We start from the raw sequence: 15,021 nt of genomic DNA, 5'->3' as shown, positions 1-15,021 counted from the left end.
AAAATGATTATTCTAAATAGGCATTACAGACGATTTTGTCTTTAAAAATAATTTGCTATGTAGTGACCTTTGATTTGGAGTAGAAACTTATCCTTTGCTCATACCTGATTAGTCTGAAGTTCGGTTTGCAACCTCTTACCTGGAACATAACCTGTCCCGGACCAGGTTAGCCGTGGAGCACTCGTTACTATCGTGATGAACACTGCTAAAAGCCAAACCACATTCATAGTGCCTAAAACCCAGGGTTGGTGCAAATTAAACTGAAACATACCTGACTAGCCATGGTATTGGCCCCTGGTCTAATGCATGCAAAAGAAAACACACAATTACGTTGTTTACTAAGACTATGTTCTGTGTGGCACACAGATTAATTCAGTGTTTTAACAGAATACATTTACATTTGGGTAAGACTACAGTATGTCGTCAGACTTTATGAGACTAAGCAAAGTCAAAGCCCAAACCTTCAGCGGTGAAGGGTCCATCTCAGTAAACTGATGACTGTCCTGTGATGTTTTTTTATTGTGACTGTGGGGTACAGGGAGATCAATGAGCTCCTTTATTTGGTGAAGCTGCTCTCTGGTAATGAAATCTATCCTAAGTCTTTCTTAAAAGACATCCTCTATGAGCTGATTTTGTGGTAAGAAGATATAAAACGTGTCAGTGGAAGTGGAGCAATAACTTGGGTTTTACATTCATTTTACATATTGTAAACAACTGACAAATTACAGAAGACAAACGAAAGCAATGTGTTTTATAAATAATACACTCACACAATAAAAGAGCAGTTCGGAACAAAAGTATAATTTGATACCAATGTGAACACCATAATGATCTGAATTTCTTTGTGTTTTTTTTCTTCTTCACAGATTAAGTGCTATAATTGGCTGTTTTTGGTCTGTCTGGACATTTTCTATCCTGCCAGTAAGCAACTGCCAAATTTGCTTCTTCGTTTTCCATTCACATCCAAACAACTCAGTCGGAAGGGGTTCAAATCCTCAGCCCGCTGGGTAAGTCCAGAAGTGTTCCCTGCCTTCATCTGACAGCAGCAGAGTTTAGCTTTCCCTCTGTATGCATGCACTGCTCCAGGTCTATATGGCAGTTGAATATTTATAGGTTTGCATGTAATTTCTTTGTTTTTCAAATAAGGCTACATTACATTAATTGCATAAGTATCATTGTTTACGATGGTCTGCTGGTTAATGTGGTCATGTGTGCTCTCATTTCTCCACCCTTGCAGGCTCTTATAAGCCTTGTGGTGAGGATGAGAGCATCGTGTGTGTGTGTGTGGTCATTATTCGGTCATCTATTAACGTTTTATTCCACATGGAATATTAATCTCTGAGCATGTGCATATGCATAGTGTGTGTTTGTGTCAGTCAGTCTGCTGGCAGCGATATTTCAGACACTGTTTGAGTCTCTGCTGAAAAGCGCTGGTTGTGATAGTGTAGAGGATGGGGTTCAGGGCGCTGTTTATTGGAAGGATAAAAATCACCACCCACAGTATGATGGTACCTGGAGGAGACACAGAAAGAGAAAGAAAGTGCAGATTAAACCGTATTGTCCAAGGGCAGAACTGCAAAGCCATTCTAGCTGATAAGTGTTTATGTGTGCTCATGGCGGTTGCAAGTCTAATCCTTTTTGTGCCCGTGGCTTCAGCCATCAACTAATCAAAATGTGCCACATTGCTCAGAACGGCTACTCGCATCACTCGCATTTTTCGGAAATAACATTTGTCAACAGATTTAAACAAGGAGTATACAGTTATATCTGGATTAAGGCTTTATTAAAAAGCCAATTAAAATGGCTTATTGTGTCTTGATAAAGTCAACAGTTCCAGACATTTAGTCCTGGTTTACATAGCGAACACACTGTAATTTAACACCAAACCTAAAGAAAAGAAACGCTTTTATGACATATTTTGAGGCAGAACTTACAAAGCATTCTAAACGATGCTGTGTTAAAAGCGTTCAGTGTATGTGCTTAGGATACATATGATGGTATTTATTTTTATCAGCTGAGAACTCGTGACGAGTTTCTGTCCATTTTAGACTCGCATCTTGTGACATCATGTTTTTGGTTTGTTTAGATGTATTTGGTCTGTGTTGCATTCATATTATGGTCAAACCACACCAGAGTTTGTTTGGAAGCGGACCAAAACACACCTTTTCAGGCTTGTTTGGTGCACACCAGGGTTTGGATGGCAAATGAACCGCACTAACCAAGCAATCGCACCAGTTTGTTTTAATTGAACCAAACCAGCCAAGTGTGAACAACACACCCTAAGACCTGTATTTCCAACACTATCTCACGACCAATTCGTACGAATTCGACGCATGATTAAAAAGTGTCTAATTCGTACTAATTCGTACGACCTCATTCGTACTAATTCGTACGATTTGTCTAAACCCACGTGATGGTTAAGTTTAGGGGCGGGGTAAGGGGTAGGTCATTCGTATGAATTCATACGAATCGGCCAATTCGTAAAATATGTACGATTTAGCAAAATCGTATTAATTCGTACGAGTGAGGTCGTATGAATTGTTACGAGTTAGCCACTTTTTAATCATTCGTCGAATTCGTACGACTTGGTCGTGAGATCGGGTTGGTATTTCCACTGAAATAAATACCATACTAGTAACAATTATATTCAATGAAGAAAATGCCAGTAGACAAGATCGTTTCTCACTTTAAATAATCTGAAATTATCTGTACTTCTGTTGTATACCATTTGGAAGGGGTGCCCACCCCTGCACCTGCCGAACGACTGTCTGCACAATTAAACACACCTGGCTTTAATTTCCAAGTGGCCCTGAAGACCTTAATTTGTTGCTTCAGGTGTGTTTGATTAGGGTTGGATATAAACTGTGTTGAACAGTCGATCGGCAGGAGCAGGGTTGGGCACACCTGCCATATGGTGTAAACCTGTATTACTCTCTTTAATTTTCTTTTTTTATGATATTTCCCCAATGATAAGCTGCTTGATAAAAAAAAAAATGTGAGTGCATGTGTAATTTAAATTCTGGTTGTCTAGATGCAACTGTGCAATGTTTTATTAAAGTTCACAAATAAATAAAAGAAAAGTAAAATCAATACCTACTGGAGCAGAGATCATATCTGATTTTAAAGGTCTGTAAATTCTGCTGTATGCATCGTACATGCACAAGAACAAAGCAGGGTTATTATATTGTTATTGACTGGAAATCAGGCCAAGCAGACATTTAGTTCTTATTTCACCATATAATATTGATGCGTTTCATTAGCAAATGTGCAGCCAAACTGCGGTCACAGCAGTATTGAGTTAAGACAAACTCATAATACCCTGCCAGTGTGTTCTCTCAAACATATTAGCTTGGGTTTGCTTACCTGCGATGTGTACTCTTAGCAGTGATAATATCTTCAGGAGGAAGATGGGGATCCAGCACATGGCATCAGTGAACACAATGAAGAAAAAACGCTTTGCAATAGCGACTTCCCGATCATATACCGTCTGCCGCGCTGACTTTGCCGTTTTCTGGACAGAGTAAAACATACTGGAGTAGGAGAATACGATCACCATGAAACCCAGCAGATTCAGACCTGACAGAGAAACATACACATAAATGTTCAGTAACATCGAGCAAAAGGTGTTTCGACAAGTTATCCTTTTTATGCATTAGCCAGTCTTAGTCTTTGTACTGTTGCAGTACTGCACGACTTAGTGTTTTTCCAGTATAAACAATTACTGTAACATCCTCAAAATCTACTTGGGGAGCAAATATATATATATATACATTTTTATTTTAAGAGAATACACTTGTATTTACATAACGCTTTCTTACTCCACTGCAAACAAAAAAAATGGAAATGTATTAAAATAAACTAAATTCATTACATAATTTAGCACGTTTTGAGGGTATTTAGATAAAATTTTGTTCAAAAATGAGAAATATAGTAATTAAGAGCATAGTTTTTTTGCTGAGTTCAGTGACTGACCGTTGGTGATTGCCATCATTTTCTGAGTTTAATTTATGAAAGCTTTTTGGGAGCATTGTTAAATCTCTAGAGAAATTCAGTAAAATTATTAAATAATCCTGCAAAAACCTGTAAAACACATACATGCACACACATATATACACACACACAAACACACTGGTGTATCTTGGTCCCAAACGTAGAGCTAAATTTTCACACTCCGATGCCCTCTGCCCTCACCGAGAAAGATGGCAGTAGAGTAGCATCTGGCACCAGGTTTCTCTGTCTGGTCTGAATGAAGAGGGAAACACACTCCATTCCGCCCATAAAAATTCCCAAATGTCTTTTTATCCCAGAAGGGAATAACGGCAATGATAAATCCTAGCAGCCAGATGAAGGTCAGTGAGCAGAGTGTCTGTTTTCGTCCAGCACGGTAATGCTGGAATGGGAAGACGATGCACAGGTACTTCTCCAGTGTCATGTAGGTCAACATCATGACGGATACCTCTGTGGACAACATGGCCAGTGAGCCAATCAGCTGGCAGGACAGGCTCTCCATCCATATCTGAGCATGGCGGTTGTACTCGCCGCAATACTTGATATCAAAGGCACCGATGAAAAGCAGATACACACCCATGAGACAGTCTGCACCTATTAGAGATAGACACACATTTTAATACAGGATTTTAAAAAAAGGTCATCAAGCTATCAATCCATTGCCATCCATTCATCCTCCTCATCCATTTGCCCATATGGCCATGCAACCATTTGCCTATCTATCTATCCATTTGCCAAACATTCATCCATCTATTCACCTGTTCATGCATCGACACATCCATTCCAGTGTTGTTGCTAATTAAAATACATTTTAAATAAAATATAAATATTAAATGAATATTTAAACAAAATTTTGCCTTGGATACAAACTGAAGAAAGCATGTTTAAGTACTAAAATTGATAACACTAAAGGTGAAAAAAGGTAAGAAAGAAAAACAAAGACGAATAAAAATGAAAAACACAATAATACTAAACCGAAAAGAAAAAAAAAACTGATAATAAAAATGAACAAAGAATATTATTAAATAGTGTAACAGTATATAAATAATAGAATTGATCCATTTACAGGATTTATCCATAATCCATCAGTCAGTCATGTCAGTCTATTGATTTCTGCTATATTTATTTCTGGTAGTGTGTGGTCAAGCCTGCCTCTTTTTTTTTTTTTTTTTGCGGTTCTCTCTATTTGTGTGTCCTAGAAACCTGCAGAGCAGTAGATTCAGTTAATAGTCAGCAAGCATCAAATCACTTACATGCTTTCACTTTACACACTCTACAGATTTATCTCCCTTCTTTCGTTTTCATTTATCAAAATCAAGGCCTCCGAGACATTTCACACACTGTGAATGGGTTTTTGGAAGCAAGCATTAATAGTGTGGAAAACTCCAGAGTTGGAGACTCTTCCCTCTCTCTGCATGCCTCTTCTCTAAGGGGGTGGCGGGTTTTGATAATTTAAGATAGCGACTTGGCCTTTCTCTTTGTGGGTTAAAAAACTGCACACATCCAGCCATCTGTTCAATCCATTTCTTTTCAGCCCCGTCCGATAGTGAGGCTACACCCTCCACACTGATATCTCCTTCCGTCACTGACACAGCATAGTCCTCAGACTCACACTCTGATCTAACCTTTTCTAATAAATATACACAAACACAAGTCAACAAGCTCTCTTTCTGTGTGTGTGTGTGTGTGTGTGTAAAAATACACTGTTGTAATTATTTATCTGCCCAGTGGGGAGAGTGTGTGTGTTTTGATGTTTATTAAAAGCTTGTGATACTGCATAGATGTATAATTTAGTGAGTTTCTGGGATGTGTATTGATGTATATAATTAGCTGAGTGTGTACTATAATGGAACGTGTCTGTAAATGCTGCAATTAGAGGGAGCTACGACCCTGCCTGTTTGTCTGACGCCTGTCAACTTCCAAAATTAGACACTGCACCCTACCATTTCAGAAAGCAAACAGACAACTTTTTCATTACGAACTTTCAATCACTTTAAATATAATTAAATGATTATATATCTGTCAAACATATATAACAAAATCAAATACACCTATATTTAATAGTAGTACACATCCTTAACCCCATTATTCAGGGTTTCATTTTTTTTCATTTCATTTCATTTTATTGTTTATTTTTACAGGGACAATGCACAATTAGAAGTAATTGCACCAGAATTAGCTAATAGCTAGGGTTGTGACTGTTTTATACCTTTATATTCAATCAAAGCATTGTTGTGGGAAAAGACTGTATAATACTGACTGATGTAATATTTAATATGTAATTTTCTTGACAGGCTTAATCCTGGTGCCCTTTTTAATTATTTTGCTTAAACTAATTTATTTTGTGAGCTGTCACGTTACACAGCAAGGATTCGTTAACTTTATAAAAAAGTGACAATGACATTGTTACAAGAAAATCTCATTAAAATAAAACCCAATAACCCCCCCCCCCCCATCACGGTTTTCAAATTTTAGAATTTTGATTTCTAAAGGATAATGTGACACTGGAGTAATGATGCTGAACCCCAAACTAGTAGCGTAGTGTATAATATAATATTGAATGAAAATCAAAAAATCCTATCGGTCTTGCAGTCTAATGTTAACCATATTCAGGTCTGGCTTCAAACTGGTTTAGGAAGTCTCTTCCATGATCCAATCATGAATAAAATCAAGTCTTATCTCATGTAATTTCATGTTGAATGTCGTCAACTATTTTAGATAAGTTTGTTTTTTTTCAATCTAAAATATTATGAAGTAAAATGGATTGTGAAGAACATTTCATGTTGACCTTTTTTTTAGATAAGTGGATGTGTAGAAATGTCACTCTTAGAATGGATACATTGAGTCTCACTGTTTAATGCATGAAATGGATTTCAACTGATTGATCACTTGAGCTTGACTGGGGTTGAGTAGAGTAGAATCCTGCATATTGATTTTGTCACGCTCATGTTTGATGTATAATGGACTTACAGCAGAGGGATTTGATGGCCATGGTGTGATGTTGATTCTCTGAAGCAATGCAGGACCGCAGACAGATGACGAAGATATTTCCGAAGCAAATGATGAAGGCGACGACCCAGACAAACACACGCAGGATGATGTTTGCAAGCAGATTCTCAAAGGACGAGATTCCATCTGTGTTTGGTTTGCAGCTCCGCACGTTGGGAGAATATCCACAGAATTCAAAACGCTTAAAATAACTGAAATTATCCAACACATTAATTAGACAGAAAAAGAGAATAGAAAAGCACATTTGTTTTACACATAACTGCATACTTCATTAATTATCTAAAACAGATATTAAAAACATGTATGGAATTGCTCATGCAATGGGGTGGGATGGGATTTGTGAACTAAATTAACCAATTCATTGAAAATATGAAGAAAAACTTCAGTGAACTGAAGTCATATGAACCACTTCAAGTTTAAAGCAACACCAAGTAACTGTTCCTCTGCGTCGCCCTACAGGTTGGAAGCGGAATTGTCTGTGGTAAATAATTTAGCCTACAGCAGCCTACTGTCGCACACATGCTCGTTGTTCATACAGCACTGGCTTTAGGATGAGCGATGTCTACAGACAAGGTGGAGTATGTTGCATGATTTCATGCAAGCCTCAACACCTTGCCTTGAAGGACGATAGGAGGTGGCTTACAGGAGGTGTATCTGACACTGTTGTTCCGTGTTAACCCACACAGATCAGCTGAACCAAAGGTGACCAGAATCCCCCCAAAAATTCTGGTTTTGAGGTCAGTGGCGAAACAGTTTTTTCCTCCCGGCCCTCTTCTGGGGAAGGGAGCGGTGAGGTCACCGTCTCCTAGAGAGTAGTTCCATCCATCTCCGGGTTGCCCATCCACTTACCTCTGGCTTTGCCTCCCATCTTGGCGAGGACGGCCTACCTGCGACCGGCTCTACAGCGCTGTTTAGGTGGAAGCTGCTGCTGCGGCACGGGAGCAGGGGCAAGAGAATGGCCCCGGCGATGAGCAGACTGAGATGTCTATGGTGGTGAGGGAGGAGGAGCCACCGAGACGGTTTCTGGCAGTAAAAGGTGCATGAGGAGCCAGAGGAGTCCAGAAGTGCATGAGGAGCTCAAGGGGACGTGGACGGCCCACGTCCCCTTGAGCTCCTCATGCACTTCTGGGATGAAAGGCACTGGGGTGGGTTGCTGAGAACCAGCGCACACCATCCCGAGATATCAATCAATTAGCCTCGAGAGCTCGGGACACGGTGGAGGGTTCCGAGCCCGATCTTGTTGGCGGCCCAGGAAAGCAAGGCCATCATCTCAGGGTCCGACTCAGGAACTGCTGGCACACCCGGAAGAGGCAGCGGCTCTGAGCCGTCGTCCGCAGAGATGTCTGACCCACCCTCTGATATAGCGATCGACATCTGGTTGTCATGGGGAGCACCAAAGGAAACAACTGGTACACATCTTGAGGATGGTCCAACACGTTCAGTTGGTGACCCAAACACGTTCAGTAGGTCTCCCGTGTTACTGCCCGAAGGCAGATGCACGGTGACTCCACCCCTTTGCAGGGACGAGAGTCTCGACCCCAGCTCTGAGATGGTCATCTTCCCACAATGAGTACATGACTCATCCACGAACGCTGCCTCAGAGTGTTCAAAGCCCCGACACACGAGGCAGCGATCGTGACCATCCCGTGACCCCAGGTAACGACCACATCCAGAAACACACAGATCGAACGTCATCTTGAAAAAGACGCAAACTATCTGTATAAGCTCTTTTAGAGACTGCTCTCCTTGGGGCTGAAGCATGCAGGGGAACGGTCACTGCGAACACAAACAGGAATGTGCGCCTGTCTGTGCGCTGTTCTCTCTCGCTGGTCTTACCAGCCATGAAAACGGCTGTTGAGCGCTCTCACCGCGCATCTTACCAGCTGTGAAAACAGCCTTTTATGTTTTTGCTTAGTTTTTAAAACAAAATACCGAACAACAAAATTAAAAAGTGAGAGAAGAGAAGATCGCTTGCGTTGCTGTGCTGTCACGCCCGCCCCAAAGTGGAGAGATCCAGAAGAGGCTTGCAGATTCACTCTGTGTAGTCAGCATTCGAAGTGCTTGGCTCTGAAGCAAAAAGCTGCGGTGCAAATTGCAGCAGCTGCTTGTTATATACCCGCGCTAACGAGCTGCGCCGCTGATACAAATGATTGCACGCCAATGTGTATTGGCTTTAGTTTTACTCGAAGTAGATTGGCCTCTCTAGCGAGATTCCTATTGGTCATTCATGACCTACGTTGACCTATGTTGTGACCATGACCTATGTTGTGACCATGTTCACCAAACACATCAACAGGTTTGTAAAATGCAGAGCTAAGCTTCTATTAATGTCACAGTCTGCTAGAGTGGTAGAGTGGGCATGTCTCAGATCAAAAGTAATTTTTTTTGTGCAGCTGATTATCTGCAAAGTAACAATCTTGAAAACCTCATCTTCACATCAAAGTGCAGAAAGGTTCAGCATGAGGTTCAGCACTCACTTCAGAACAACACCCCTCGGCACGCGGCAGCACTTTTGTTCAGTGCTGGTGTGGAGGTGACTCATTGCTCATAAAGAAATGACAGCATTCCATTTTTAAAATCTCTCTGAAGGCCTACTCTCTACTTCGTTCTTTTTTTATTTCATTTAAATTTCTCTGGAGGGGATCTGTTCTGGTGATATTAAATCTGATGGAAGAGAAGTTTAAGATGTATCACAAGCAGAGAGAGGCAAGGTCATCTTGCCGCCAGTGAAAAATCAAGAGTTCTAGTTGAACTGTATTTACCAGCAGTTTTGACTTTTCAAATGCAGTAATCATTCACCCTGCGACTGACAGTTCCCATCCAGCCTAAATTCAAAAGTAAAGACCTCTCTCCACTCTCTCACCCTCTATCTCACTCAGAGGGCGTGCTGTGTGACTTACTGTTTCTGGCGTAATGGAGGTTTACATGGTGTTAGTTTTAACTCATGAGAGACTAGAGCAAATCTGAAGGTCTGGAACTCTCCACAGAGGACAAAAACAATTGTAAATTGTAAACAATTGCAAAGTGTTACAATATTGTACAAAGACTATATAATATAACTATATATATATTTATAAGATGGCATAAAAAGTAAGCAAAAAAATAATAATAATAGAATTTTAGTATGCTCACATGTGAGTGAGGTTAGTTAGGGGCCGGAATATCCTGATGCTGATGTTGGGAATCTCCACCTCTTCCATACTCCTGCCCACAGAACAGACAGATACAAATTTTACCTTCACAAGCACAATTTATACGCTAAACAGTTTTTAGAGATAAAACTCTTTACATTCGATTATCATGAAAACAAATCTCAGGGAACGGTTGACTAGGTACCAATGTGTAATTGGATCAAAGGTTCATTTTGCGCCAGAGTTCTCCTTTAAGGTCTCCTGAGTAAGGGTATGATTGGCTGAAAGGAATGAATTTCCAGAATCAATATATGATGTTGATCCAGGAACATGTCCTACTTCTGTAAATCACGTGGTGCAGGTCTACAGAGATCATACCAGCAGAAGTGTGAAGATGACACTGAGCTGCTTCCCTCCAAGACACTGTGTGGGAAATGCCAGGACCATGCACGTTCTCCAATAAAATAGGCAAAAATTAAAGAGGTGGTTCGGAATTTTGGACATCGGGCCTCATTTCCAAGTGAGCCTTAGCGTTATTTATCAGTGGAGACAGTTTAAAAAAAATGTAATCCAATGGCGGATTTATACTCTCCAGCCACGCCCATTTTGGTCGCGAGTTCAGCCCAGCTCTCCCATAGGCTGTTGCAGTTCTCTCTGAGCGAACCAATGAGCTGCTAGCTAGCCCGCTCATGGTCTGCTGCAGCGGAACTGCGTTGACAATGGATATGAATTTTGGAATAATTTTTTGGCTTCAGCTTCTCAAAAAAGATGAATCTTTCCCATAGCGTAAGCTAGCTTACGCAATACTCGTTCCCTCATCTAGAGAGAACCGAGGTTACGTTAGGTAACCGATTCGCTATTTCACATGCAAGCATGTCAGCTAATCATCACAGCAGAGGCCGGTTACACACAGCAGACACGCCCCTTCAAACAGAGTGTTCAAAGCAGAGGCTAAAATCAGGCTAGGAAACATGCCTTTTATTTCTAAATTATGACTATTTTTGATCTAAAAAAACATACTAACATTATAAGGGCAACCCAGGAAACATTATAAAATAATTTAAAAAACCATTCTAGGGCACCTTTAAAATTATATGTGTTTGTAATCCTGATTGTCAGCCTAATCAGAACCAGTATAAAGAGCTAATTCAATGTGATTTTAGATATTTACATATTCACTGATTAACAGTCTGAGGTCGATCACATGCGGAGACTAGTCATGTACCGGACGTGACTGTCATGTAAATATGATGTCGATTCCTGCAAACTTTGTGCACACATAAATAAGCTCTCTCCTATACACAGCATAAATATAATAATGTAACCAATGTTGTGTTTACTCCTGTTTACTCACAGTGACTGCAGATTCACCATAGTGTCAAATTGATTGCTGTATATGTGTGCCAGGGGATTGTTGGAGATATTTCTATAACAAACACACACACAAACAGTACAATAGTTATTGATAAAGTCCATAATATGCTTCTGTGATTCATCCAAAGAGGCTTTCAACCAATCAATAAATCACTGGGTAGATCAGCACAATTATACAAGTGAATAACACAACACAATTTGCACCATAAATACTGAAGTGCAGAATGTGTCTCTCACAGCTGTTTGAGGTTCTGGAGGTTCTGGAACAGAGATGGAGGCAGGTCTTTAATCTGGTTCATAGACACATCTCTGTAAATCAAATCACAGCAAATTCAGCAGCTCATTTTTCACCTTAACCATTCACTGAACAAATAAAACTGAAAAAAAGACCCTCAGATAGAAGCTTTATTCCAACACTTATGCTTATCAGGCTGAGATTATTTACACAAGAGGTTTCTCTCCTTCCCTCTATCGCAGAGATATGAAGAATCTTTTTTCTATTCAAAACAAACACTTGACCAGGGCTGTCCAGCTCCAAAAATCAAGGAAAAAAAAGCTGAATATACATATGCACTGTATTCCAAGTCTCCCGAAGCCATACAATAGTGTGAAAAACAAAACAAAACTTACTGACTCAAAATCTTAGCCTTGACTTTAGCTGTCAAATCTCATTTGTGAATGTATACCAACCTTAGCCCGTTTGTGCTTTTCATGTCTATATGCTTTTGTTGTATGGGCAGTAAACGTTTTTCAGGGAAGAATTAAAGAAATGTGGGTTTGGAATGACATGAAGGTGAGTAAACAAGAACGATGGTCAGAATTTTCATTTGTAGGTGAACTAACCTTTAAAATTCACAAATCGGGTCTCTTTCTCTCTCTGGTGCGTACATTTTTACAAGCAATGAAAAAACTGGGGACTACATTAAAATGAATGAATGCATGTATACTCACAGGTCTATCAATCTTTGCATGTCTTCAAATGTTCCCTCCTCAATAGTGCTGATGCGGTTTCTCCTCAGCGCTCTAAACCAGAAAAAGACACATATATAATAACATGGTCTCAAACTTGTTCACCTTTCCACCAAGGCCTTCAGTGCCACAGAATGATGCTGATTTAAATCTATATGTAAATCAGTTCTGTCTCTATCTCTGAGATTAACAAGAGTAACACTTAAGAACTATTCATATCATCATGTTCATGCTTCCAAGAATGAACTCAAACATGTTTTATAATGCTTGAGTACACAAGCCACAAGGACAAACACAGTCACAGATTAGGTCTGAAAAGCACTGGATCGAAGACATGAAATATTTGACTCTTTTGTGATAACTGAAACAGCTTGAGTTGTGGAATAGAGTGAATGAATTGGATCAGATATCACATCAAACACGCTGCATGTCCCTTCAGTGGATTCCGTATTATCCCATAGAAGTATAAAAGAGAATTCAGTCTGCTATAGTAAAATAATTAACCCTCACAATGGTGTAAAAGGAGTTTTTTTTTTCAATGATTATATAATTCCTTATAGCCCTGTGGACTAATAAAAGAAAATACATTTTCAAAACACACGTTGCACACTCACAGCATTTGTCCACTAAAAAAAGACCAGTACATGCACCAAAGGATAATTACACTGTTAGACCTTACCAGGTTTTTTACAGTAAAATACTGGCAACACTGTTGCCAGTAATTTACTGTAAAAATGCACTAAAACTAATAAGTTGTATTTTTTAGTTAACTTGAGTTTTAGTGCATTTTTACAGTAAATTTTTATTTTACTGTAAAAAACCTGGTAAGGTCTAACAGTGTGTAATGCATGTAATTTCCACCACCTCTCGAATTATGTAAATCTATATACTATACAAAATCGCATTCTGAATGGAAATTGTATTATTTTGGGGAACTCTTTTGTCTCGCTAAAGCTACTTTAACTAATTATTTTAAGATATATTTTTAAAAAAATTTTTTAGATTTATTAATATCTTATTCCTATGATATAATGAAAATTTATGTGAAAAAAAAATCATTCAAACTTTAAAAATAAAAGTTAATGATTTATGTAATTGTCACGTAGTGATGTTGTGTGTTTTCGTTATTAGTTATTGCCCGTCCATTATTTATCCCAGGTGTTTCTCATTTCTCACGCCCCCTTGTTATCTTGTCTAGCTCGTTTGTCATTGATTATTTAAGCCCTGTGTTTCTGCCCTGTCTTTGTTGGTTGTTGAATTTATGTGTGTTGCGTTGGTGCTCTCAAGTTTCTTGCTTCTAGTGTCTTGTTTTAAGTTTCTTTAATAAAGCTACACTGCGTTTGGACCCAGCCTCAGCTCTGTTTCTCCGCACAGCGTCACAGTAATGCTCCCAGTTGTTAGTTGTATTGTCTTTTAGGTCAGTGTGTTATGAATGAAATGTGTTTTCTGAATGAGGATTGTTGCCTGTGTTATGGTGGAACAAGTTTATTTTAAGACATGTATAAAGTGTTTTGTTGGTCTGAGTGAGTTTTGGAGGTCAGATGAAATGTTTAGCCAAGATTCATCTTGGTAATGCTAACTGTATGAAGAGTTTTGAAAATGTGGCTTCAGTATTGACCGATGCTTGTTAGCAATTGAAAATAAACTGTAAAAGTTATTAAAAAATAGAAAAATATTTATTTAAAAAAATTCATTGGCCCATAAAAGTGCCTGTAGAGGAAGATTGGCAGAGTGAGAGAGAGAAGCTGTCGAAATGCAGCGAGCTCTGTCCCTCAGGACAGAGTGTCCTTCAAATGTCACTGACAGATCAAATCAAAGGCCTTACACTACAGCACCAGATATTCGTGATGCATATCAACATGTACATCTAAAACATGAGTAATTATTGTAATTTATTCATTCCCGATGTCTTTAATCTGCTACGGCCTTAAATTATTCACTTCAACCTAAATCTGCATTTATTTATAAGTGTTTCCAGCCGAGCCGTGAGACTCAGGAGGAGCTTTAGACCAACTTCTCTCTCTGTCGCCCACACTCAGCTGTGACAAATAAACCGTCTATAACAATACCCTTGATCCCACAACACTCACTGCAGTTTACATTGAATGTTACTGTATGTGTGTGTGTGTGTGTGTGTGTGTGTGTGTGTGTGTGTGTGTATGCGCATGCATACTCACAAGACGGTGAGAGAGGAGCAGTTCTTAAAACTTGATGCCCAGAGAGAGGAAATTCTATTACCCTCCATTTCCCTGCAATAACAAAAAACTGCAGCTGATCACTGAAATGTGGAGCATTGAAGCATAATGATTAAATATCAAGATTTTGGTTTAGAAAAATAAAGGGGTCCCCATGCATATGTATGTTTGCTGTATCACTTTGAGATTTGTTCGCAAATGAAAAGTACATTATTATTATAAATATATTTGGGTTATAACTTTATTTTGCTGGTCCACTTTATACATTCTACAAACTACAGTAAAAGTAATTGAGTTTTGAGTCATTAGAGTATTGGTAGACTGTAAGGTTAGGG

At 39.3% G+C, this 15,021-nt stretch overlaps 1 protein-coding gene across 2 annotated transcripts in view; it reads right to left on the bottom strand.

Annotated features, from left to right (window-relative positions):
* Positions 1-779: 779 nt before the first annotated feature.
* Positions 780-15,021, bottom strand: part of rxfp2l (relaxin family peptide receptor 2, like) — a 39,084-nt gene continuing 24,842 nt past the window's right edge. For both annotated transcript variants that reach the window (XM_039650193.2, XM_039650194.2), the window contains 9 exons: positions 14,669-14,740; positions 12,474-12,545; positions 11,760-11,831; positions 11,503-11,574; positions 10,150-10,221; positions 6,979-7,208; positions 4,192-4,602; positions 3,364-3,576; positions 780-1,512 (listed from right to left, as the gene is read on the bottom strand). In XM_039650193.2, the coding sequence (XP_039506127.1) occupies positions 1,373-1,512; positions 3,364-3,576; positions 4,192-4,602; positions 6,979-7,208; positions 10,150-10,221; positions 11,503-11,574; positions 11,760-11,831; positions 12,474-12,545; positions 14,669-14,740 (1,354 nt within the window). In that variant the 3' untranslated portion in view covers positions 780-1,372. The remainder of the gene's footprint in view (positions 1,513-3,363; positions 3,577-4,191; positions 4,603-6,978; positions 7,209-10,149; positions 10,222-11,502; positions 11,575-11,759; positions 11,832-12,473; positions 12,546-14,668; positions 14,741-15,021) is intronic.

This window comes from Pimephales promelas, chromosome 4 (genome assembly GCF_988280905.1).
Source record: "Pimephales promelas chromosome 4, fPimPro1.hap1.1, whole genome shotgun sequence".
Taxonomy (NCBI): Eukaryota; Metazoa; Chordata; class Actinopteri; order Cypriniformes; family Leuciscidae; genus Pimephales; species Pimephales promelas.
This window is presented reverse-complemented; position numbering and strand designations above follow the sequence as displayed.